The sequence below is a fragment of the Trematomus bernacchii genome, unplaced genomic scaffold (assembly GCF_902827165.1).
Source record: "Trematomus bernacchii unplaced genomic scaffold, fTreBer1.1, whole genome shotgun sequence".
Taxonomy (NCBI): domain Eukaryota; kingdom Metazoa; phylum Chordata; class Actinopteri; order Perciformes; family Nototheniidae; genus Trematomus; species Trematomus bernacchii.
Genome location: NW_022988043.1, coordinates 20,680,377 through 20,704,563, shown reverse-complemented (window position 1 = coordinate 20,704,563; position 24,187 = coordinate 20,680,377). Strand labels below are relative to the sequence as shown.

The 24,187-nt window shown below is 43.4% G+C and overlaps 2 protein-coding genes across 5 annotated transcripts in view; one reads left to right on the top strand and one right to left on the bottom strand.

Annotated features, from left to right (window-relative positions):
- sh2d3cb (SH2 domain containing 3Cb) overlaps positions 1–24,187 on the bottom strand; it is a 50,337-nt gene that overhangs the window by 15,852 nt on the left and 10,298 nt on the right. For both annotated transcript variants that reach the window (XM_034117750.1, XM_034117751.1), the window contains 4 exons: positions 12,577–12,616; positions 10,309–10,437; positions 8,786–9,153; positions 7,949–8,043 (listed from right to left, as the gene is read on the bottom strand). In XM_034117750.1, coding sequence (XP_033973641.1) covers positions 7,949–8,043; positions 8,786–9,153; positions 10,309–10,437; positions 12,577–12,616 — 632 coding nt within the window. The remainder of the gene's footprint in view (positions 1–7,948; positions 8,044–8,785; positions 9,154–10,308; positions 10,438–12,576; positions 12,617–24,187) is intronic.
- LOC117472513 (UDP-glucuronosyltransferase 2C1-like) lies at positions 2,822–7,816 on the top strand. 3 transcript variants are annotated; one of them, XM_034117752.1, is made up of 2 exons: positions 2,822–4,045; positions 4,914–7,816. In XM_034117752.1, the coding sequence occupies exons 1-2, from the start codon at positions 4,042–4,044 to the stop codon at positions 6,494–6,496; spliced, it is 1,587 nt and encodes a 528-aa protein (XP_033973643.1). In that variant the 5' UTR covers positions 2,822–4,041; the 3' UTR covers positions 6,497–7,816. The 3 variants fall into 3 exon arrangements, with proteins under 3 accessions (XP_033973643.1, XP_033973644.1, XP_033973645.1); XM_034117753.1 differs by having other exon boundaries at positions 2,824–4,101; XM_034117754.1 differs by having other exon boundaries at positions 3,992–4,020.

The window sequence follows — 24,187 nt, the reverse complement described above, 5'->3', positions numbered from 1 at the left end:
CTCCCCCAGAAAACAGAGTAGATGTCATTTCCTGTATTCTGGTGCATTTTGACAGGTGCTTTTATACTTTTATGTGGCTATAGTAGCATGAGGAAAATGATGGTACATTTTGTAATTTCATCCACTAGTAAATAAACATATTTGATTATTAATTCAGAGCCGTCTTTAATAAAAAAAACACTCATTATTTATTTTAAATTAGTAGTATTCGACATGGTCAAAGTCGGGGGGTCTAAACTAATCATTTTCAGTGGCGACTGGTCATTAGGGGCAGGTGGGGCACAGCCCCACCTAGTGTCAGCAGAAAGTATTACAAATAATGATTACAAAAATGCAAAAAAAGAAATAAAAAAATATATAAAATATATTTTAAGATCATGTTTAATCATCTGATTCGTCTGTACATTGCTGTTTTAGTCTGTGTTCTTCTAATTAGTGTGTCTACAGTCACAGTGTGTGCCTATTGAGCTGTTTAGAGCCATGTGGGACAAAACCTGATTATGCCCCTCCCTCTCGCTGTGAAGTGAACGATGACTGTAAAAACTACACTGCGCATGCTCAGAGTATTTTGTAATGTAATGTGTGTGGCAAAAAAATAATGACCAGAGGGGCACGGAGCTACCATCCCCACCATACGTCATCTCAAATCATTCAGAGCTGATTGGCTGTAAGTACGTGTGCCGCGAAAAGTGTGGTGTGTGAAGAGGAGACGAGAGAGCTGCAGTGGCGCGTCCTAAAACCAGGAAGTAAGCACAAAAAAGCAATGAGATTTCTCCAGAGGATTTTAGAAAATAGCTCGAAATAAGATCTGTGGGAAACGTACCTGTTAGATAAATGCACGTTTTGATCAGCCGGATAACATCCACATGTCTACCCTACTTATATAATTTTTTTATCATAAATCTATGGATTAGATTTATGATAGACTTTTGAAACTACAAGAAGATAAGGAGGACTTTTACAAAAAAGTTATAGACATTTTTGTCCAGAAGGATAGGCAAATGGACTTCATCTTCAAGTCAAGGTAAGACCGCCATTTTATTGAAAATGGGATCTTACTAAGAGAGAACAATTCAATATTTAAATGATAAAATTACATTTTTTGGGTATCCTTTTGTTGAACTGTCTGTTTAAAATTAATCGAAGCATCAGACAAAAAAAGCTTTTGAAAATAATATTATATTTTGGTTTAGGTCAAAATATAATATTTGTAAACCTGAAGAGTCAGTGCCAGTGCCTCACCAGCCATGAACCTCACTGCACGTCACTGCAGAAGCTTATATATAGACATCTAAGTTTTTTGTGCCCCACCACTTTTGTACATATAAAAACGCCACTGATCATTTTAAAAGGTGGGGGGGACTTGTCACCCTCATATAATGGCTGCGACGCCCATGCATTATACACAGTCATGTATACACTTGACCATGTATATAAAGTATTCAAACATAATAAATCAAAATGTTAGATAGAAATATATATTGCAAAAAACCACCACAATAAAAACATCATTAAATGAATACCTTCTCAACAAAGTGTACACAAGAAGCAAATTATGTTGTAATCTTTGTCCCATTTAGTATCAAAAATCTTATAATTTGTTAGACTATTCCCTTTTAAAGTTGTATTCTCTGCTTGAAAAAACTAACAAGGGATCAACCTTACAAAATAAGATAAAGATAAGATTCACTTTATTGATCCCAAATTGGGAATGTATTTCTTCACAGCAGCATGTTAAAAGGCATTGCACATAATGTGAAAATAAAAAGAGTAGAACATAAACAGTGGAAACCTCTTATAGTGAACATATTTGTCTGTGTCAAATTGATCACTACAAGTGGGTGATTATTACAATTGACTTTCTATTCTTAATTTCCAGTGCATTTAAAATCTAACTGAAAAAATAATATACAATAATTTATAGCATTGATATGTACAGCTTCGCTCAATCCTGTATTGTCTCTTTGAAAAATCTGTACAGCTGTTTCAAAAGCTTTCACACTACCGTACAATTGAAATTCTGCGCTATGTATTATTCAAATATACTACAATACTGCACAGTACTATATATAAATATAGCTCACTGTATTTGAAAATATACTTTGGCGATAGCCTAAAAAGTATTGTACAAACACAGAAACATCAGTAGAGCTACTAAGACTGGAATTGGTTTCAGTGTGTCCCTTAAAATGTGTCAGGCGTTAAAATCAACTGAAGTTATCAATGACTATCAAAAAAATACGGTACATTTATTTCCAGGTTATCCTTTACATGTATTTTCTTCACTGTTCTCTTCTTTTAACACAAATAAAAGTGTCTTACCAGATGATGATGGAGACAGTTACGTCACATAAAATAAACAACTTAAACTCATAATTTCTTATGAATTATTTTACGCATAATTGAACTATTAAATAATCAAACTAGTAAATCAACATTTTGACTCCTAAACTCCAGCCCCTAATTGTTATGGAATCACACATGACAATTATTAATAAACATAAAATGGAGAGGCAATACAAAACATTTGTTTGTTAATAACTATAATTCATATAAAGTCCACTGCACTATAGTGTCCATCTTCGGGGCTTCTGACCCTTTGTGGGGCGAATGTGTAATAACACCAGAGGTCGCGTTAACCGAATATTTTCAGATTTGTTTTAACAATGATGGAAAAATCTGAAAGCAGTCCGTCATTTTTGACAGATTAGAACAAACTCGGAACAGCGCCAAAGCTTCCCCGCAGCGAGGCTCCGGTGTTATCGCGTGTTATGCATGCCCGCCAAAAAGGAAATTATATAGTTTCCAAACCTAACTTTGCCGTACAAATCACTGCTTTACCCTTGTTTCTGTTATTACAGTCTGTTTTTCCATGATGTTTATTAAGTTGTTTATATTGTCCTCTCCCGTGCTAGAAGACGTGCTGGATGAAGTTGAACTTTCGTGACGTTCTGATATGAATTGTGTTTCACTATCAACGGCATTTGCAGTTTTATTGATGTTTGGTTTATGCTTGTCCACATTTAAATTAGCATTTTCTTGCTCTAAGGCTGTACTCACAAATAGTGAGTTATCCAAATATTCGTTCATTCAGTCTCCTGCTTGGCACACGATTGCATGCGATTCCGCCATTCCTTTAATTATACTCAATTTTGCAGTGTTTGCTGCAATTTCTGTTTCAAGTTCCAGCTGTTCCTTTCTGGCCTTCAAAACAGCTTCCTCCTTTTCCAATGCTTACTTCTGAGTCAACCTAGCTGCTCGTGCTAACAATTCTGCCTTTTGACTTTCCAATTCTATTTTAGCAGAGGTGATAGAAGACAGAGAGGATTTCCTGGAACTTTGCGAATAAACACTCCTTACATTTGAAATACTGTCCTGAGGTGGAACACAAAATATTATTTTATGTTTGTCTGGACCACATTGGACACAGGAGCATCAGCGATCCAGTTTGAGACCTCCTGAGTAAACTCTTCCAAGGCAGCTGCTTTGGGGTTGTACCATTCATCTTGATACATTTCCACCTCTTTCTCCTCCTCAATGGACTTTAAAGCTCGAACAGAATCATTGAACTCTTCCATTTCCTTGCGTAGTTGTATAAATTCTCTTTCCATTTTTGACTTAACCAGTTCCACATTGCAGACATTTTTCTTATTTCATTTATTTTCCTTGTCAATGCACCCAATGTTGCACTCCTTGATGATTTCAGTCGCTTGAGCCTTTCCATATACACAGAGTCAATGTCACTTTCCAAGCTTGCAATTTTTTAGTTTTTTGTTCAAGACAACACATTTATTCCTTTTGAATTGTACTTAATTGTTTATGAACTTGCATTGTCTTGCTTTCATTTCCATTGCATTTTGTACTGTTTTCCGCTAGTTGAGATGTTTCCAACAGCTTTTCCGTCTTTGAACGCTCCACAGCAGTGACGCGTAACATACGTAATTGGCGGAGGAGCGATCGTTGCCTTCAGTCATTCACAACACCGCTGTTCCCGGAAGCAGAAGCCGTAGAAAAACGAAGGCGAGTGTTTGGCATACTGTTATGAGTTGAGTTCTTGGTTTCAAAACAAACATTTCCACGGACCAGCGCTCATTAAGCAAGGTTTTAAAACTAAAACTAAAAAAGCAATCTTTCCCACTTCGTTTTTGCTCCTTTCTGTCCTTTGGTTTTGCGCCTGGCCGACGCGCTTACACATCACACAGAGAGATATTGTTTGTTTGTTTCGGTACATGTATTTCCATGTTATCCTTTACATGTATTTTCTTCACTGTTCTCTTCTTTTAACACAAATAAAAGTGTCTTACCAGATGATGATGGAGACAGTTACGTCACATAAAATAAACAACTTAAACTCATAATTTCTCTGCAGTGCAGCTTCACAACCAAAATGAACGCAGAGTATCGTCAGCAGGACTCTTTTGTACCAGCTGAGGCAATCGCAGTGACAATCAGCTGTTTCGTTTAACATCTTAAATGACACAATTAATTTACAACCTATTCCAATCCATAACCAATATTCAATATTTTAGGCATAATTAAACAATTAAATAATCAAAATAGTAAATCAACAGTTGGGCTCCTATACTGTAACTTTAACAATGTTCACTTTTGAGCTGTTACACTATATACAAATGTTCATAGGTGGCACAAACCTTTCTAAAACTAATGAAGTAGCTGAAATGGTGTTCTTTTTAAAAAAAATTCTCTTTGTTCAGTTGTTGGTTAGGTTCAGGGCCGCCCCTCCCTACACGTAGATCACGCAGACTACGTGGGGCCTCATCTTGCGTGGGCCCCCCGTCAACACTCGCGACACATAAGGAGGGCCTCATGAAACACCTTTGTGTGGTGCACATGGTTGACCTCAGGAAACTGTTAACCTTGATTCTTGTATCTCTTGTCAACATCTCTTTCAGTGATGTACCGACCGGCCTTGGTGGCACTTGCAGTGCTGCTCTGCTCTTCACCCTTTGTCCATGGAGGTAAAGTGTTGGTGGTCCCCTTGGATGGAAGCCACTGGATCAACATGAAAGTTCTTGTTGAGGAACTTCACTCCAGAGGTCATACAATCACAGTGTTGAGGTCATCAGACAGCATGTACATCAAGCAAGAGTCTCCTTACTATGAGTCCATCACTATGGATTCCTCTGCTGGTTTTAATAAGGAAATCTTTGGGTCATTTACAACAACAATGATAAACATGCGGCGGAGAGGAGCTTCACTTTGGTCTCGTATATCTCTGGAGTATGAAATGGGGAAGCAGTTTTCTCAGATGCACAAAAATCAGGTTGAGATGGTAGGGGACATTTTTGAGAATACCCAACTGATGCAGAGCCTGAATGATGCCAAGTATGATTTGGTTTTGACAGACCCTGGACTCGGTGGAGGGGTGTTTCTTGGTCACCGTTTGGGTCTTCCACTTGTCTTCAATGTGAGGTGGACTGTTCAGGGGGATGGTCATGATGCAATTGCCCCTTCCCCATTGTCATATGTCCCAATATCAGGGACAGAGATGACTGACAAGATGACTTTTCCTCAACGGGTCAAGAACTTACTTATGTATGTCTTAACACGGTTTCTAATCTGGCATATCACATATTCAAACTACACACCATTTGTCCAGCGTTACTTTGGAAATGATGTTCATTACATGGACCTTTTTCAGGCAGCAGACATCTGGTTAATGAGGAACGATTTTACCTTTGAGTTCCCAAGACCCACAATGCCAAACATTGTCTACATGTCAGGATTTCAGTGCAAACCCTCCAAGCCCCTGTCTAAAGAATTAGAAGACTTTGTCCAGAGCTCTGGTGAACATGGTGTTATCGTTATGACTTTGGGAACCCTGGTAGCAGCACTTCCTGAAGATATTACTGAGGAAATTGCTGCTGCTTTTGCCCAACTTCCTCAGAAGGTGATCTGGAGGCACAAAGGCAAAAGACCATCAACCCTCGGCAACAACACCTTACTGTTGGACTGGCTGCCTCAAAACGACCTCCTGGGTCACCCCAAGACCAAATTGTTTGTGGCCCACGGAGGCACCAATGGAATCCAGGAGGCCATCTACCACGGTGTACCCCTTGTGGGCCTGCCCCTCATGTTTGACCAGCCTGACAACTTCTTCAGGATGAAAGCAAGAGGTGTGGCCCAAGTCCTGGACATTGCAACTGTGAACAAAGACAACTTCCTGGAGGTGCTGAAGGAGGTACTCTATGACCCAACCTACAGGGAGAAGATGAGGGTGCTGTCTAACCTGCACAGAGACCAGCCCATGAAACCACTGGACAAGGCCATGTTCTGGATCGAGTTTGTGATGAGGAACAAGGGAGCAGCACATCTAAGGACAGAGTCTTACAAGATGTCCAAGATCCAGTACCATTCGATCGATGTGGTAGCGTTTCTACTGGCAGTTATGTTGCTATTATTAACAGTTTTTCTTGTTGCAGTTAAAGTTATGTGGAAATGTTTGTTTTATAGAAGCAAGGTCAAAAGTGAATAATGAATATACTGCTACATACACAGTCGTACATTTTTCTAAACATTTATACTTGGTAACTAGTCTGAACTGTATTAAGATGTATTATGAGCATGTCTTACATTGTTATCCTAACATGCTTTAGTGTGTGTATCCAGGTTTTAGAAAATGTTGTCGGTATAATCTTTTTTTATTAATTTCACAAATAGCTGTATATTACGATTGTCTGTCAATAAGACTGGGGGAAGGACTACTTGATTTTTGATTTTATCATGATTTTTAGCTTTGATATGACGTTGTTCTGTGATTGTTCCACGAATCTATGTGTATATCAGTTTCTGTTTATTTCTCACACTCATCTAGTATTTCACATTATCCTGTTGTCTTTTTTAATGATCAGTTGCCTATATTTGAGAGCTAAGAGTCGTGTAGGGAGACATGAATACTGAGGGGTAGGACAACAAAGGTGCAGTAAAGGTCCCCAGCCAAACCTGGGACCTTTTAGTTATTTGGTTAGCACCATTGAAGCTTAAATATACAATGTGTAAGATAAGGCCAGCATTTTGGTTTAAAAAATGTCCCACACTATCATGTATGTAATATGTTAGAAAGCTGACGTTATGTTGAAAACCATAATCAAACAAATCTACTAATATTAGCATGCTTAGCAGAGCTTGGTGCAATCTGTCATGTAATACCACTTTTTATTTTAGAGGCCTTAGTGTCTCACTGTGACATCCAGTATGCCCTCAGTTCTGAGGACTAAGAAGTAGCGTCGATCCAAGGGTTTATCAATACTGTAATACATCCATTGTACATTTTTATATTGGATTTAATTAAAAATACACTTTATAGATCGGGTAGCTGTAGGGGGATGATGAACCGATATTAAGGCCACGCCCCACAACGTCTCGAGCAAATCAAGAGTTGAGCACAGCCACTTGGCTTCTACGTTAGCACCACAGTTTGGCTAGAATGACTACTACTAAAACCTAACCATGATACCTTTTATAAATACATTTATGATACAATTGAGACTTGCTCAATGACACACATTTGTAATTCATGTTTCAGTCGGAGTCATCTGCATGTCTGCTGTCACTGTTATTATTACACACAGTTTAAATTGAATGCAGCTGTGTGAAGCACTTTGGAGTGGGAAACACTGGAGGCCTGCCCCTACTCCCCACCAGATCAGGACACTTTCTGTGGCTACCATAACACAGGCTAACGCCACAAATAAACATTACAAGATTGCATGGTGTTATTTGATCTGTTCGTTGAGTTTCATTAGTTTGGTGGAAGTCTATCTGGGCAAAAGTCAAACTGACAAAGGGTACTTTTATGATTTGATGTTGGCCCTGGGGAATTTTCAGTCATATGGTCATTTATGATTGAACTATTTTATGGGTTGTGTCTCTTCTGTGAGCATGGCAACAAAGATGAAAAAATAGTTTAGTATGGTATGAGACTCACTGTTGTAGACAGTGGAGAATTCTGCAGCAGTCAGCAGAGGACGGTCGTCCTGCTCCCCGTGTACATCTGGCTCCCTGTGGTGGAGAGAGGAAGGACTGCATGGAGACACAAAGAGAGAGAGAGAGAGAGAGAGAGAGAGAGAGAGAGAGAGAGAGAGAGAGAGAGAGAGAGAGAGAGAGATAGAGAGAGAGAGAGAGAGAGAGAGAGAGAGAGAGAGAGAGAGAGAGACACAGATGGTAGATGGTTATCACCATACAGGAACATGTTCATTTAGATTTTTTTTTTAACTATTTCTGACTAATAAAATATTATTCAAATGGAGTTATATTTGTGTATTATTATGCTTTAATGACACTTTGTCGCAACGTGTTGAAACTTTTCTACACTAACCAAGACACAAACATTAAAGGGTATTTTTGGGTTTCTCTCCCAAATCCCCCCCCCTGCCTGAAACGCATCGATTGGATTTACTTCCGTAACATACAGTAATGACATCACTATGTAACGCTCCAACATATTGTACGTACTGTAATAGGCTAAGGGGTGGGATTTCTCTTAGCAGTTGACCAATCACAACAGAGCTAGCTTAACAATCAGAGCAGACTGGGCTCTGGTTTCAGACAGAGGGTGAAAAGAGGTGCTGCAGCACAGGCAGTATGAGAAAAATAAAGAGCTGTTTGAACATTAAAGCATGGAAACATGTCACAGTAGAGGAACACAATACTAATATGAAACCTGTATTGAGCATAATAGGGCCCATTTAATTCATTCCTGAATTGCTTATTTTGGATATGAGGCCATATGAAAAAAAAGTGATGTATGTCAGTGAAATGTTACCTTTTCGGACAGACCCCCCCCTCTCGGTGGCTTGACGGGGGGCTGACAGCAGTGCAGAAGGCGGTCTGCAGGTAGCTGAGAGGCAGAGTCCTGTTCAGTGGCTGCTGAATCTGAGCCTCGCTCCACCCGGTCAGAGCCGCCTTGCTGCCCACGTAGAAGTGAACAAGAGCTGGCAAAGAGTCAAACGCTTTGTCCTCCAGGCTGTACTGCACCCGGGTGTACGTCTCACTGGACTGAACCAGCGTCTTCCTGATGACAAAGTGAAGGGTTTTCTGCTCCCAGTGGCACGTGAGCAAGAAGTCGCCCTGACAGGACTGAGAGTCTCTGAGGAGGAAGTCGCCGTGGTTCACCACCAGACTCTCAGACACCTGAGCAGAAATATTAATTCAATTAGCATATTTTTTTCTTCTTTTAAAAAAAAATACAAATAAACATTTTTCACAGATAATTCAAACAGCATAATGGTTCTGGTCATGACTTTTGGCAACATTATAGCAACTTGTTTTTTATGTCGAATGTACTGTATATAAAAATGCTGCCGCTACTACTTTTTTATGTTTTTGTAGGTCAACAAGAAGATAAATCATTCATGTTTACAACTCACCGATACAAATACCACAAATGAAAATCCACTTGTAATTCAGTTTAAATGAATGACAATAATGTATTATAGCAGGGATAAATACAGTGTGACACCAACTCCATAGATAAATGTTGACTCCCGCATAGATGCCTTTTGGAATTCATATAAAACAAAAAAGACTTGGGGGGGATATTGAAAGATTGCTTTCAAGAACCTGTAATAGTAAAAATGTTCACCAACCTGCCTATTTCAAAATACCGAGAAAATAAGATATCCTTATCCAAATCCTTTTCTCGTCATTAGTTTATAATAAGTTGATTTGGCAGCGTTTTCCGAAAGCACTGCATACACAGAGCGCTGCCTGTCCCAGCTGTGTGCATCACTTTTAAGTGTCCCCGTTTCTCCGTTGTGAATTTAACTGATACAGCTTTTTTTATTTGCGTTTTGTTTATGCAGCACTTTTAATAAATGCTTTGCATTGTTTTATTAAGTTGGTGAAGAAGTGTTTTCATTTGCATCTGTTTTGGCTAATTTGTGTTTTTTTTATTGTATCGTTTTTGAAACTCGGCTCGTTCCTCCTAATGGAAATGTTTTGGGCCGTTGTAGTGCGTTTGCTCGGCCACCGCTACCTTGATTTAAAAAATGGATAACATCAATAGAATATTACTTTATCACTAAAGAACAGTATTAAGGAAACACTATTTCATAACACAACTTACGAAGCTCTGTAGATGGAGTGAAACCACAAAATCAAATCACCCAGCATCCAAACCTCTTAGGAAACACCATCTTAAGCTCATCTGTCATACGTCTGTGTGTGTGTGTGTGTGTGTGTGTGTGTGTGTGTGTGTGTGTGTGTGTGTGTGTGTGTGTGTGTGTGTGTGTGTGTGTGTGTGTGTGTGTGTGTGTGTGTGTGTGTGTGTGTGTGTTTGAGGCCTACCTCCCAGGGGATTGGTCCATGGTACCAGGCATGGCTCTTCAGGTTGCTGCCGCTCAGTTTCAGCTCCTCCTCCAGCTGCTTCCTCAGCTTCTCCGACGGAGGCTCCAACCAGAACTGGTCTTTGGAGAACTTGAAGGGCATCACAGGGGCACAATCAGACACAAAAACCCAACAAATCAAAGAGCAAACACTAGAGCCTTCATGTGGCATCTTCCCGATCTGGGTTCACAAATCCCAACAGAGGCGATCTCTACTGTTGCATTTCTGCGGCTTCTTGAAATGTTCATCCTTTGCGAGAACAAGAATTGTGGGTAAATCTAGTCAAACCGCAGCCTTTATCAGCTCTGTTGTTGTGTGAGTTTGTGTGTGTGTTAACAGGGAGCACAGAGGGGGGTGAGGTAGGAGGAAGGACAGCTCTGGCATTCCCACACTGGCATCAACACTGGCGACACCAGGGGCCCAAGACCCAGACCCGTGCTGGAGTCTTGGCCCGGTCGCTGTGGCAACGTCATTGTGCGATGGGGGTCATCACTCAGTGGCGCTTTGTCAGACGCGTCTTCATACAAATAGGAACAAAAAATGAAGATACTGTATATCAAGAGGTTACGCCAGCAGCAGGCCGGGAATGCTTTTGTTTAGGGAGATACACACGCACACACACACACACACACACACACACACACACACACACACACACACACACACACACACACACACACACACACACACACACACACACACACACACACACACACACACACACACACACACACACACACACACACACACACACACACACACACACACACACACACACCACTTACTGTCAATACACCGTTTTATAGGTGGCATGTTTTTCTTCTCTTCGACACCTCCCACCCCTCCCTTGTTTTTGCCAATGGTTTGTCCCACTAGAGTGTGAATCAAGGGCTGGGCACCGGGCCAGGTCCACTTCAAAACAACATAGAAGAATGTGTGCATATACGGTTTGTGTGTGTTTTGGAGGGGGGGAAAGACCTGGAAGCCACTAATGAATTGCTTTAATTTCATTAGCTATATCATTCATTGCCAGCTTGTCCCTTTTAGACAAGTGTGTTTCTCAAGTATCCAATTATAAGTCAATGAGCTGGAAATTCTCTCTCTGTGTGTTTCTTTCCACCTTTTTCCAGGCAGAGCTGCCGGGCGAATCGAGGCCGTTGAGGTTACCAGGGGCAACCGCAGCCGCTTCAAAGCTTTTTATCCGCAAAGGACCGCATTCCCGAGCCTTTTCTGTCACCCATCCTAATTTAATTAGAGTGCCTAAAGCAGAGGATCACAGCAATCTTAATTTAAAGGGGCCCTATTTTGCTGATTTTCAGGTACATATTTGTATTTTGTGCTTCAGTTGGATCTGATTGGTTAGCTGGCCGCCTCTGTTGTGATTGGACAACCTCTTAGAGATGTCCCACCCCTTAGCATGTCTTATACAATAGGCGCTTTCACACCAAGTACTTTGCCGTACTTAGTTCCCAGTACTTAGTTCATCAGAACTCTTTAGTTCTGATTAACTAAAGAGCAGATCGCGTTCACACCGGAATAAGTCCCTGAGGGAGGATTAGGCAAATGAAGCCGCTGACGTCACTTCTTCTTCTTCTGCTTTGGGTTTACTGGCAGGCCGCAAACAACTTCACGGCGTATACTGCCACCCGAAGTCCCCGGCCGGAAGTCCCCGGAGTTGGGGACTGGCTTCAGTAGAAGCTGCTGGGACTCCCAGCAGCTTCTACTGAGACTAAAAAGGGGGTGAAAAGGTTCTCATGAACTAAATTCTAGTTCCGGATTTTTTTGGTGTGAACGCAACATTTCAAGAACTATCGGAACTATACTGGGAAAAGTACTCCGGTGTGAAAGCGCCAAATGTGTAAGAGTGCTAGCCAATAGTAGCTCGAGTGTTGTAATGATGTCATTGTGTTATGGAAGTAAACAAAGGAGTCCAATGGAGCCGTTTCAGGCAGGGGGGGGAGTGTGTGGGCGAGACAATCGAGGAAACTTTTGGATATTAGCCTTTGCAGACTATTTACTTGCACAAAAACCTACATAACACACTACAGGAAAAAGAAACCCAAAAAGCAGAATAGGGCCTCTTTAACATTAACGGAGAATCGTGCTACCACTGGGAACAGAAAGTGTGAGGAAATGATAATAAGCATCACTGCAACAGGAAGCCACATATAAACAAGATAAGATTGTTAGATGAAAATAGATTAGAAGTCATGTAAAGAGGAAGCTTACCTTCACATACTCTCCACTGCTGTCTGTCTTGTCCCGCGGACTGAAAAATGACAGAAACGCATGAGAAGTTTACATCAAAAATACGAGGTTTTGCTTTATTATAAGTGTCTTTTGGCGATTGCTCATTTATATTTCTAAAGGGTTTAGACAGCCGGGGGGGGATAGGGGGGAATTAGGTTGTCTCTATTTAATTCTCATTTGATGCATACTTTTTTGGTCTCTTGTTAGGACACCTTGTTACCACTTCTTGAAATTAAATAATGCCTTAAAATACTAAAGTATGTATATCTTAGTATGTTTTCTCCAAAGCAGTATGTTATTTGGAATTCATTATAATGAAAACATTTATTTAGGTGAACAGATTGAACCAAACAACAAAATAAATATGAATTGTTCCTTGAATATTGGTGTGGTGTGCACTGACCTAAATACTCTTCAAAATACAGAACTGTTTAGTATATTAATACATTTTTAGGAAATGGAACTTTTAATTTTGGTTCGATGATATCTGGAATTAAGGCAACAGTCAAATGTACAGTAAGTGAGTATGACAAAATGATTTGGAGTTTAATAATAATCTGCTGTATCAGGATTGTGTGGGTGGGGTTTAATCAGATTTGACAGATGACGGCATCTCCATGGCAACATAAAAAACATAAACTGTGATCAGATTTCAGTTTTTTACTGCTCAACTCTGGTTGGCGTGTGGAAAGTTCTCAAATAACTTTAACCAAATATGAAAACATTTGAATAAGGGCTTCCCCTTAAGCCAGTCATTTTGATCTTAGTCGAAATTTCATTTCTTTATGCTTTTTGAATGCGGAATGACTTATTACCAAGAATCACATCTCTGGTAAACACAAGAGATAATGAGGTTATTTTTGCTTGATATATTTACAGATCTGTCAAATAAATTGCCTAATCAAGACAAAACATTTAAAAGTGGTTGTCGACTAAGGACAGCCCCAATTTTAATCTGAATCCCAACCAGAGAAAATGTCAACATGACAAGTCCGAGCAAATATTTGAAGACATCTTTCAGAACTTTGGTGAATCTTACACTTTTTCATGCTTACTAAGAAGTACTGAGCTTTAAAATACCCATCCCTAAGCAGTAAGGAAAGCAGTACAAATAGCAGTTGTAGTAGCAGTAGCATTACAGAAAAGGCAGAACATGAACATGCTGTTTTCTGACTGACTGTTGCACAACTCTCTGTTAATGCAACACACCCAGCAACAACTTGCCACACAACAAACTTCTCCAGGGAGGATGGGGAATACTTCTGCTGCTGTGTGAAACGTCATATCTGCTCAAAAGTCAGTTTTTTTAGGACGGAAGCAAAGGAAACTTCTTTTGTCCCCTGATGTCAATCCAGGGATCATACCAGCTGGCTTCTCACCAGGTCTGAAGGCTCTGGGAGTCACCACTCATGGAGAACAAACTCTTTTAGTTCATGTTAGAAAAAGAGGAAAACAAACTAGTTTCTCTCTGACAGTGAAACTGCACGTTGGCAATGTGAAACTCTTTTGAGTCACTCCACTCTTCCTCAACATGCCGCATATTTCCATGAGTAACGTCAAGGGAGGTGACCTTTTGTTCCCAAACACAAACTCTGAGAGCACACACAATCGCACACACACAGATGTGAACACACAAGTACAACATATTTCATGAGAAACAGTCAGAAGCTACATTCACAAACGTTATGTAGTTGATGTTATATCCGGGTTGGTTGCTTGTATTTGTGAAGAGTTTATCGAGCAATATCAGATAAACAATTATTTTTAATTACTTCACAAGTTATTTTCTGATCATTTCTTGTCTCAAAACAAAACTTGTTTTGAGAAATGTTGCTCAAATCTTGTTATGTTGTTCCTGTGATTATGAAATGTTTTTTTTAAATGGAAGAAATAAAATGGATCATTAAAGAAGAGTTGCGGAAGTTTGATTTATTGTGATCACAAAACTACTTACACATGACCAAGAAAACATTTATTTCATCCTCTAGCCTTCTGTCACGATCTGTTTCTGCTTCCTGTTTTATTTTTAAAAGTGTTCACCCCCTGTTAGGTCTGTTTTAACCTCCTGTCTGTTCACCTGGTGTCTTTGGCCCAATCCCAAACCACGCCCTACACACTTTACTGGTCTCACTAAAAAATCTATTAGAAAGCTGCAGCTGATTCAGAACGCTGCTGCTCGAGTCCCCACTGACACTAAGAAAGTGGATCACATCACTCCTGTTCTGAAGTCTTTACACTGGCTTCCTGTGTGTCAAATAATTGAGTCAAAATACATGTCTGACCTACTGCTACATTATGAACCATCCAGATCTCTCAGGTCTTCAGGGACTGGTCAGCTTTCTGTCCCCAGAGTCAGAACTAAACATGGAGAAGCAGCGTTCAGTTATTATGCTCCAAATATCTGGAACAAACTCCCAGAAATCTGCCGGTCCGCTGCAACTCTGACTACTTTTAAATCCAGGCTGAAGACTTTTCTTTTTGCCGCTGCTTTTAATTGAACTATTCACATCTTTAACTGCACTGTAACTTTTATCCATGTATTTTTTCTTTTAATCTTTATTTTATTATCTTTGCTTTTTAATGACTGATTTTAAATGCCATTTTCATAATGTCTTTCATTGTTGTAAAGCTCTTTGAATTGCCTTGTGTTGAAAGGTGCTATATAAATAAACTTGCCTTGCCTTACCCCTACACACTAACCATGGCTGTATGAAGAGAAATGGCCTGACTCTCAAGAACAAAAACACTCAGATCTCCCTGGATCTTCCGGCGAACTTCTGTACTCGTGGTTTCCCTAAACCCCACCTCGCAAACACAACATTTTGTCAAATCTTGGCTCAGTCAAATTAATGGAGGAAAATAACTCTATCTTCAACTATGAGCCAAAAACTTGGACTTCTAGACTTTTCTCTTCCAGTATACTGTAAGTCAAAGAGAAAAAGTCCTTCTGGGCCCAATGGCATCACGTGACTGACACAGAAGTTTTAGTACCACCATATGGCAACTATGAACATTTGCTCCAACACCTGGTGAACTTTCTGGGGGCTTGCCTTTAGTGTCTTACATTATGAGGCTCTTTAAAAAGTCTCTTTTTAATGCCTTTTTTACAGAAAAAAAGGGAGAGGACGGTACATGAGGGATTATGTAGGAGCAGAAGTAGCAGTGACTGCTTGTTAAAAAAATAATGTCCACACTATTCAAATATTTTCCTTCCAACAATATCATAAATTATATGGAACATTAACGGAACATAAACGGTCTCACGGTCTAAAGGTTTATGTTATGGAGCCAGGATTTCATATTTTCAACTTTTTTTGAGAAATCATGTAATCTTTGTGTGGTGTACAAGACTAAATACTTAATGAGCCCTGGTAGCTGTTTCAATGGATAAAACACCAGTGATAGGCACCAAAGTAACTGAATTAACCCAAAAGTGAGAGTTGATTAATTTAAACTGCAGAAGCTTCCATTAGCAATTATAACATACTTTGTAATTGGATGTTTTTTGCTGATGTTTTAAAAGACATGGGAGGCAGTGACAAGTAATCATGATGGTGCTAAATTGTATTTATAAACCTTTATAAACCCCCCCTAACCTTAACCCTACGACAACACAGGTGTTTAAGGCATTTTGGCAAACTCTACTTTTGCCAGTGACCAAATTCCACATATCAATAAGAGTATATGAAGGTGTGATTTTTCTGTCCTTAACACGTGAAACTGCAACAGGACATCAAGGAGCCTGTTAATCAAGCATGTCCTGCATTCTGAGCAGAAGTCTGTCAAATTAAGTGAACACACCTGTGTGGAAATGGACCTGCAGCTTTAAAAGTGCAACCCTGTGAGCAACATGGGAGTGTAAAGACTGAGGCGCTGTTTACACGAGAACGAAACGGGTTGTATCCGCTACTTTTCTCTCGCGTATAGCCCGTTCGCTCACACGAGGCCGTAACGGAACCGCGGAAAAGGACCCCGCAAACGATAACGGGTGTGGTGGCTCTACTCTTCAGCCACCTCCCTTGTGAGTGTGTGTTCCCTTTCCCTGTCTGTGTGGGCGTGGTGGCTGTCACTCCTGGCTCCCGGCTCAATCTCCACCTGCTGCAAATCTCCACCTGGTGCAATCAGCGTTACACACCTGATTCCCATTCAGCCATTTACTAATGGTATATCAGCGGAGGCTCCACAACATGTCAGCGCCAGATCGTTGTTTAATCCCCAGTGGTAACTCTCAGCCTTCTTAGCCGATTTAAAACTATTTCTCTGTACACGGAATACTTTTCTCATCTGTTTCTCTTATGCTCCAGGATCACTATCCAGCCGCCTTGTTACCATCACCTGCCGCCACCAGTCATCATTCCAACCGGATTACTCTCCACACTCACCAGTCTTCATTCCTACAGGATTACTCTCCACGCTCCTCCACCTCACAATAAACCTTTTTCCAACACTCTGCCGTGTCCTGCGTTTGGGTCCTATCGGATATCGTAACAGAACGATCTGGCCAGTATGGACTCAGCGGACACAGGCCACCAGTCCAAGACTGCGGACGAACTCAGCCAAGCCCTGGCCAATCAAGGTGCTCTCGTGGGGCATCACAACGTGGTTCTCCGTGAGGTTGTGGAGACTCTCCGGAACCTCTCCACTAACGTGCAAAGGATCGGCACACAAGTGGAACTGCTCACCTCCCAGTTTTCTCCCCCGCAGCCCGCTGCACAGCCGACAGCTCCTCCCCCCGCTCCTGCCGCACCTCTCCATCAGCTACGAGAGGCTGTTATTCCTACACCGGAGCGATACGCTGGAGATTTGGGTATTTGTAGAGCCTTTTTGTTCCAGTGTTCGTTAGTCTTTGAGCAGCAGCCTAGTACTTATCACACAGATGGGGCTAGGGTAGCATATGTAATGAGTCTGTTGAGGGGGAGTGCTCTAGATTGGGCTACAGCCGTTAGGGAGAGCCAGCCACACATTTGCTCATCATTTGATACTTTCATTTCCGAAATGAAAAAAGTTTTTGATCACCCGGTACGGGGGAGGGACGCTTCTAGGCGCCTTCTTTCTCTCCGGCAGGGCTCCCGTAGTGTAGCCGAATTTTCAGTTGAGTTTAGAACAGTTGCTGCTGACTCAGGCTGGAATAACGAGTCATTGCAAGATGTTTTTCTTCAAGGGCTGAACGAAGCAATTAAAGACGAGCTAGCTGCTAGGGATGATCCAGTTAGCTTGGATAATTTAATTGCCACAGCTATCAAGATTGATAATCGCCTCAGAGAGAGACGCAGGGATAGGAATAGCCGTCACCCCAATCCCAGCTACTCCTCACTTGATCCCCGAATTGGCACTGCCACTGCCCCAATCTCCAGATCCTTTCCGACTCCTTTCTAGGTTTCACCCCCCGAAGATGAGCCCATGCAAGTGGGAAGGGCCCACCTCTCACCATCTGAGCGGGCTAGAAGGATCCAGGCTGGGGAATGTGTTTATTGCAGCCAAACCAGTCATCTAGTTTCCTCCTGTCCTAATCTGCCAAAAGGTCAGGCTCGTCAGTAGCTGTGGGGATTCTGGCGAGCCCTTCCTCCTCTCTCAACCCCCGACCCAGAACGCAGCTAGAAGCCGTTCTTTGCTGCAACCAACAGTCACTACCCCTGCTCGCCTTAGTGGACTCGGGGGCAGACGAGAATTTTTTGGACATTGACATCGCAGCTCAGGCAGGAATTCCCTGCGAAGTGTTGGATTCACCTCTTAATGCCAATGCTCTTAATGGACAATTCCTGGCCCAAGTCACTCACCGCACCAAGCCAGTAAACCTCATTCTGTCTGGAAACCATCGTGAGTTTATTCAGTTTCACCTTATTTCCTCACCTCATGCTCCCATAGTGTTGGGTCATCCCTGGTTAAGAACACACAACCCCCAGATTGATTGGATAACTGGCAAAATCATTAGTTGGAGTTGTTTTTGTTTATCCTCATGCCTGCAGTCTGCCCTACCGCCAGCAGAGGCCGCCGCTCCACCACCCAAGATCGAGCCGCCTGACCTGTTATCTGTCCCCATGGAATATCATAGCCTAGGAGAGGTGTTCAGTAAACAGCGAGCTCTTTCTCTTCCTCCTCATCGACCCTACGACTGTCCCATTGACCTCCTTCCCGGGGCCCCTCTGCCTTCCTCACGTCTGTTCAACCTGTCTCGCCCTGAGAGAAAATCCATGGAGAGTTACATCCATGACTCCCTGGCTGCTGGTGTCATCCGCCCATCCTCCTCCCCGGTCGGTGCTGGGTTCTTCTTCGTGTCCAAGAAGGACCGCTCACTGCGGCCCTGCATTGATTACAGGGGTCTCAATGCCATCACTATAAAAAACAAATATCCATTACCCCTCATTAACTCCGCCTTTGAACCCCTCCAGGAAGCCACCATCTTTTCCAAACTGGACCTCCGCAATGCCTACCACCTCGTCAGAATCCGTGAAGGGGACGAGTGGAAGACTGCCTTTAACACACCACTCGGTCACTTTGAGTATCTGGTGATGCCTTTTGGACTGACGAATGCCCCAGCAGTTTTTCAGTCAATGGTGAACGATGTACTCCGTGACCTCCTCAACCGGTCAGTCTTTGTCTACTTGGATGACATTCTCATTTTCTCCCGTAACAAGGAGGAGCACATTATCCATGTCAGGCAGGTGCTGCAGAGACTCCTTGAAAACAGACTCTTTGTGAAGGCGGAGAAATGCGAATTCCATGTCAACACAGTCTCATTCCTGGGCTACATCGTTGAGGAAGGAAAGATTAGGACCGACCCTGAGAAGATCCAAGCGGTGGCGGGGTGGCCCAAACCAACCTCAGTTAAACTGCTTCAACAGTTTCTTGGTTTCGCCAATTTTTATCGGCGCTTCATCAGAGACTACAGCAGAGTGGCGGGCCCTTTAACCAGACTCACTTCCCCTACAACTGGTTTTTTCTGGACTCCAGAGTGCGATGCAGCCTTCTCGGAGCTAAAGAGACTTTTCACCACTGCCCCTGTGCTCATCCACCCTGATTCCTCTCGCCAGTTTGTGGTGGAGGTCGATGCCTCCAACACCGGGGTAGGGGCAGTTCTTTCCCAGCGCTCGGAACGAGACCAAAAATTACATCCATGTGCATTTTTCTCTCGCCGCCTCACTCCAGCTGAGAAGAACTATGACGTGGGTAACAGAGAGCTGCTGGCTGTCAAACTTGCCCTAGAGGAGTGGAGGCACTGGCTGGAGGGAGCCGAGCTCCCTTTTATTGTATGGACAGACCACAAAAACTTGGCGTACATCCAATCTGCCAAGCGCCTTAACTCTCGTCAGGCTCGATGGGCCCTGTATTTCGGCCGCTTCTCATTCACCCTTACCTACCGTCCAGGGTCACGGAACCTCAAGCCGGACGCTCTCTCTCGCCAGTTCGCTTCCGAAGGACCAGCTGCCAATCCAGACACTATCCTGCCTGCCTCCTGCGTGGTGGCGGCTGTTACCTGGGAGATTGAGTCATTGGTTAAGGAGGCTCAGCGGGCGCAACCTAACCCAGGTAACTGCCCAGCTAATAGTCTTTTTGTGCCTACCCCTGTTCGCTCCAAGGTCCTGCAGTGGGCACACGCCTCCCGTCTCTCCTGTCATCCTGGTGTCCATCGCACACTGTTTATTCTAAAACAACGGTTCTGGTGGCCTTCCATGGCTCAAGACACCAGGGCCTTTGTTGCTGCCTGTACAGTATGTGCCCGCGCCAAGTCCTCCCACCAATCTCCCTCTGGCCTGCTTCGGCCGCTGCCGGTACCTAGGCGTCCTTGGTCGCATGTGGCCTTGGATTTTGTCACTGGACTTCCACTGTCACAAGGAAATACCATCATCCTAACTATTGTGGACAGATTTTCCAAGATGGTACACTTTGTTGCTCTTCCCAAGCTTCCCACAGCCCGAGAGACTGCAGATCTTCTGGTCAATCATGTTGTTCGACTCCATGGGATTCCCACCGACATCGTCTCTGACCGGGGTCCCCAGTTCATTTCCCACGTTTGGAAAGCCTTCTGTCAGGCTCTGGGAGCATCAGTGAGCCTGTCATCTGGATATCATCCTCAGACGAACGGGCAAACGGAACGGGCCAACCAGGATCTGGGGGCGGCTCTTCGCTGTGTGGCTTTCAGGAACCCTTCGTCATGGTGCCCACATCTGCCATGGATCGAATATGCCCACAACTCCCTGCCAAATGCAGCCACAGGTATTTCACCCTTTCATTGTGCCATGGGTTTCCAACCACCCCCTGTTTCCATCCCAGGAAGAGGAGGTTGCTGTTCCTTCCGTTCAGACCCACCTTCGTCGCTGTCATAAGGTGTGGAGGGATACCCGAGCCGCCCTGCTCCGCTCCGCTGCCCGCAACTGCCTCATCGCAGACCGCCACAGGACCCCGGCTCCCAACTACTTACCAGGTCAGAGTGTTTGGCTTTCCTCCAAAGATCTCCCACTCAAGACAGAGTCGAAGAAACTCACGCCACGTTATGTCGGCCCCTTCATCATCGACTCAGTTATCAACCCATCTGCAGTAAAACTCAAGCTTCCCCCACACATGAAGGTTCATCCGACATTTCATGTTTCTCTGTTAAAACCTGTTGCCAGCAGCCCCTTGTCTCCTCCAGTGAGTGTTCCCCCACCCCCCCGCATCATCAATGATCACCCAACCTACACCGTCAGGCGATTGTTGGACGTTCGTCGCCGTGGAAGGGGATTCCAATATTTTGTGGATTGGGAGGGCTATGGTCCAGAGGAGAGGTCTTGGGTTCCCCGGCGAAACATCGTGGGCGCGTCCCTGGTTCGGGACTTCCACCGGGATAACCCTGGTAGACCTGGTAGACCTGGTAGACCGCCTGGAGGCGTCCCTTAAGAGGGGGGTACTGTGGTGGCTCTACTCTTCAGCCACCTCCCTTGTGAGTGTGTGTTCCCTTTCCCTGTCTGTGTGGGCGTGGTGGCTGTCACTCCTGGCTCCCGGCTCAATCTCCACCTGCTGCAAATCTCCACCTGGTGCAATCAGCGTTACACACCTGATTCCCATTCAGCCATTTACTAATGGTATATCAGCGGAGGCTCCACAACATGTCAGCGCCAGATCGTTGTTTAATCCCCAGTGGTAACTCTCAGCCTTCTTAGCCGATTTAAAACTATTTCTCTGTACACGGAATACTTTTCTCATCTGTTTCTCTTATGCTCCAGGATCACTATCCAGCCGCCTTGTTACCATCACCTGCCGCCACCAGTCATCATTCCAACCGGATTACTCTCCACACTCACCAGTCTTCATTCCTACAGGATTACTCTCCACGCTCCTCCACCTCACAATAAACCTTTTTCCAACACTCTGCCGTGTCCTGCGTTTGGGTCCTATCGGATATCGTAACAACGGGTCCCAAGGTGGATAGATCTGCAAACGGAACGCTCTGGGGGGCCAAACGGCTCCGTGTGTACATCCTATACGATAATTTTCCTGATTAACGATGAAGCCATAGCCCCGCCTCTCCCCACCTCTGCTGCTCACTGCTGTAGCATGGTTAGTAGCTGTCAGTAGCTAGTGCTAGTGCTACTGCTACTGACCATGCTACAGATGTTAGTGCAAAATATACAGCTCCTCTACCACAACCATCAGCAACAAGTGGACATGGAGAATTACATGAACTACATCCAAATGCTAAATCCACCGCGGGGCATAAACAGAAGGGCAACCAGGCAGGCAACCATGCTCGGGGGTCTTCTTCGCTGCTTTTGGTGTATTTTGTGGCGGAAGTACAGCGCCATTTACAGGCCCGGTATATGTACTACAGCGTCTCCAGCAGGTCGAGCGGTCTCGTGTGAAGGGACACGTTTATTGAGCCGTATCCGTGTGAACGGAAGACTTTTTTTATATCGAATTCGGTTCGTTTGTGTTTGCGTTTGCGTTTCGTTTGCGTTTGCGTTCCCGTGTAAATGGGGTCTGAGACTGAGTGTCAGTTGTCATACAAGGGCTGTCAGTGTCAATAATTCACGGTAATGATATTAACACCACATATAAAACGTTTTTTTTAATAATAATGCTATCTCATCAGCAAATTAAATACACTCTAAATGCAAGTTTGTGTGTGGGCGTGCAAGGAATGGGACAAAGCAAGAACAGCAATACACATAAATGATATAAAAAGTGCTGGATTATAACAGCATGTTAACATAAGTGCATGTTATCATTATATACATTTTCTTTTTCTTTTGCATTAAATGGTTATTGTCAGTACCGGTAAATCTTGACACCACTAGTTGACATTACTGAAAGTTGCATCGTAAGAATGGGGAAAAATATGTTATTGGAACATTACAGAAAACTACTGGCTTTATGTTCGAAAAATAAATATTACGCGTCACCGGCTTGAGCTTCAATATCAGGATACATGTATTTATTATCCTTGCAAGAATGGAAGTAGTCATCACATACAGAGCATATGATACAATTAGTTCCATTCTTGCAAGGATAATAAATACATGTATCCTGATTGTTGAAGCTCAAGCCGGTGACGAGTGATATTTTTCTAACACTTCATGAAACTCGGTGGATGGGTGAAACATGGGCCAAGGAGAAACCCATTACATTTGGAGTGGATCTAAATCCTGGGGCGGAAACACATTACATTACATGTCACTTGTTAGACACTTTTATCCAAAGAGACTTACATACTCAATACTGTGGGCAATCCCCACAGGAGCAATTTGGGGTGAAGTGTCTCAGGGACACAACGACATGCTGACTGCAGTGGGGTTTGAACCTGTGACCATCCGACCCCAATACCAAGGCTCTATCCACTGCGCCACACGCCTCCACATCAATTATTGTTTAAGGCATTGGTCGCAAAATCTGGCTCTCCATGACCTTCTAATTATTTTGAGTTTCATGAAGGACAGCTCAAGATATCAGTGCAAAGATGACAGCAAACATCAGGCACAGTGAAACGCCCCGCTTTAAAAAGTGTTTCAAAAGCGCTGTAATGGTCTAAAGAAACTGCTCTGAGAGCCCAGTGAGGGGGAACTCCCTCCGCCTGGGGGCTGCGCTCCCCAAACCAGCATCAAATTTTACAGCACTTCCTGCTCTTCCGGCCAGCAACCCTTGCTGCATTGCATTAAACACACTTAACTGCCATAAACACACACACACACACACACACACACACACACACACACACACACACACACACACACACACACACACACACACACACACACACACACACACACACACACACACACACACACACACACACACACACACACACACACACACACACACACACACACACACACACACACACACACACACACACACACACACACACACACACACACACACACACACACACACACGTTCAGCAAATGTGTGGCCACAGCGCTCCAGCCGCTGCACGCCCATGGCATGAGAGTTTTCTTTTATCTGGACGACCTCATAGTCATGGCCAGGTCCAGGGAATGGGCAATGTTTTGCACAGCCCAATTGATCCTACACCTAACCAAGTTGGGCTTTGCGATCAATTGGAAAAAGAGCACCCCCATACCTCACCAACAGGCGTTGTATTTGGGAGTGGTGCTCG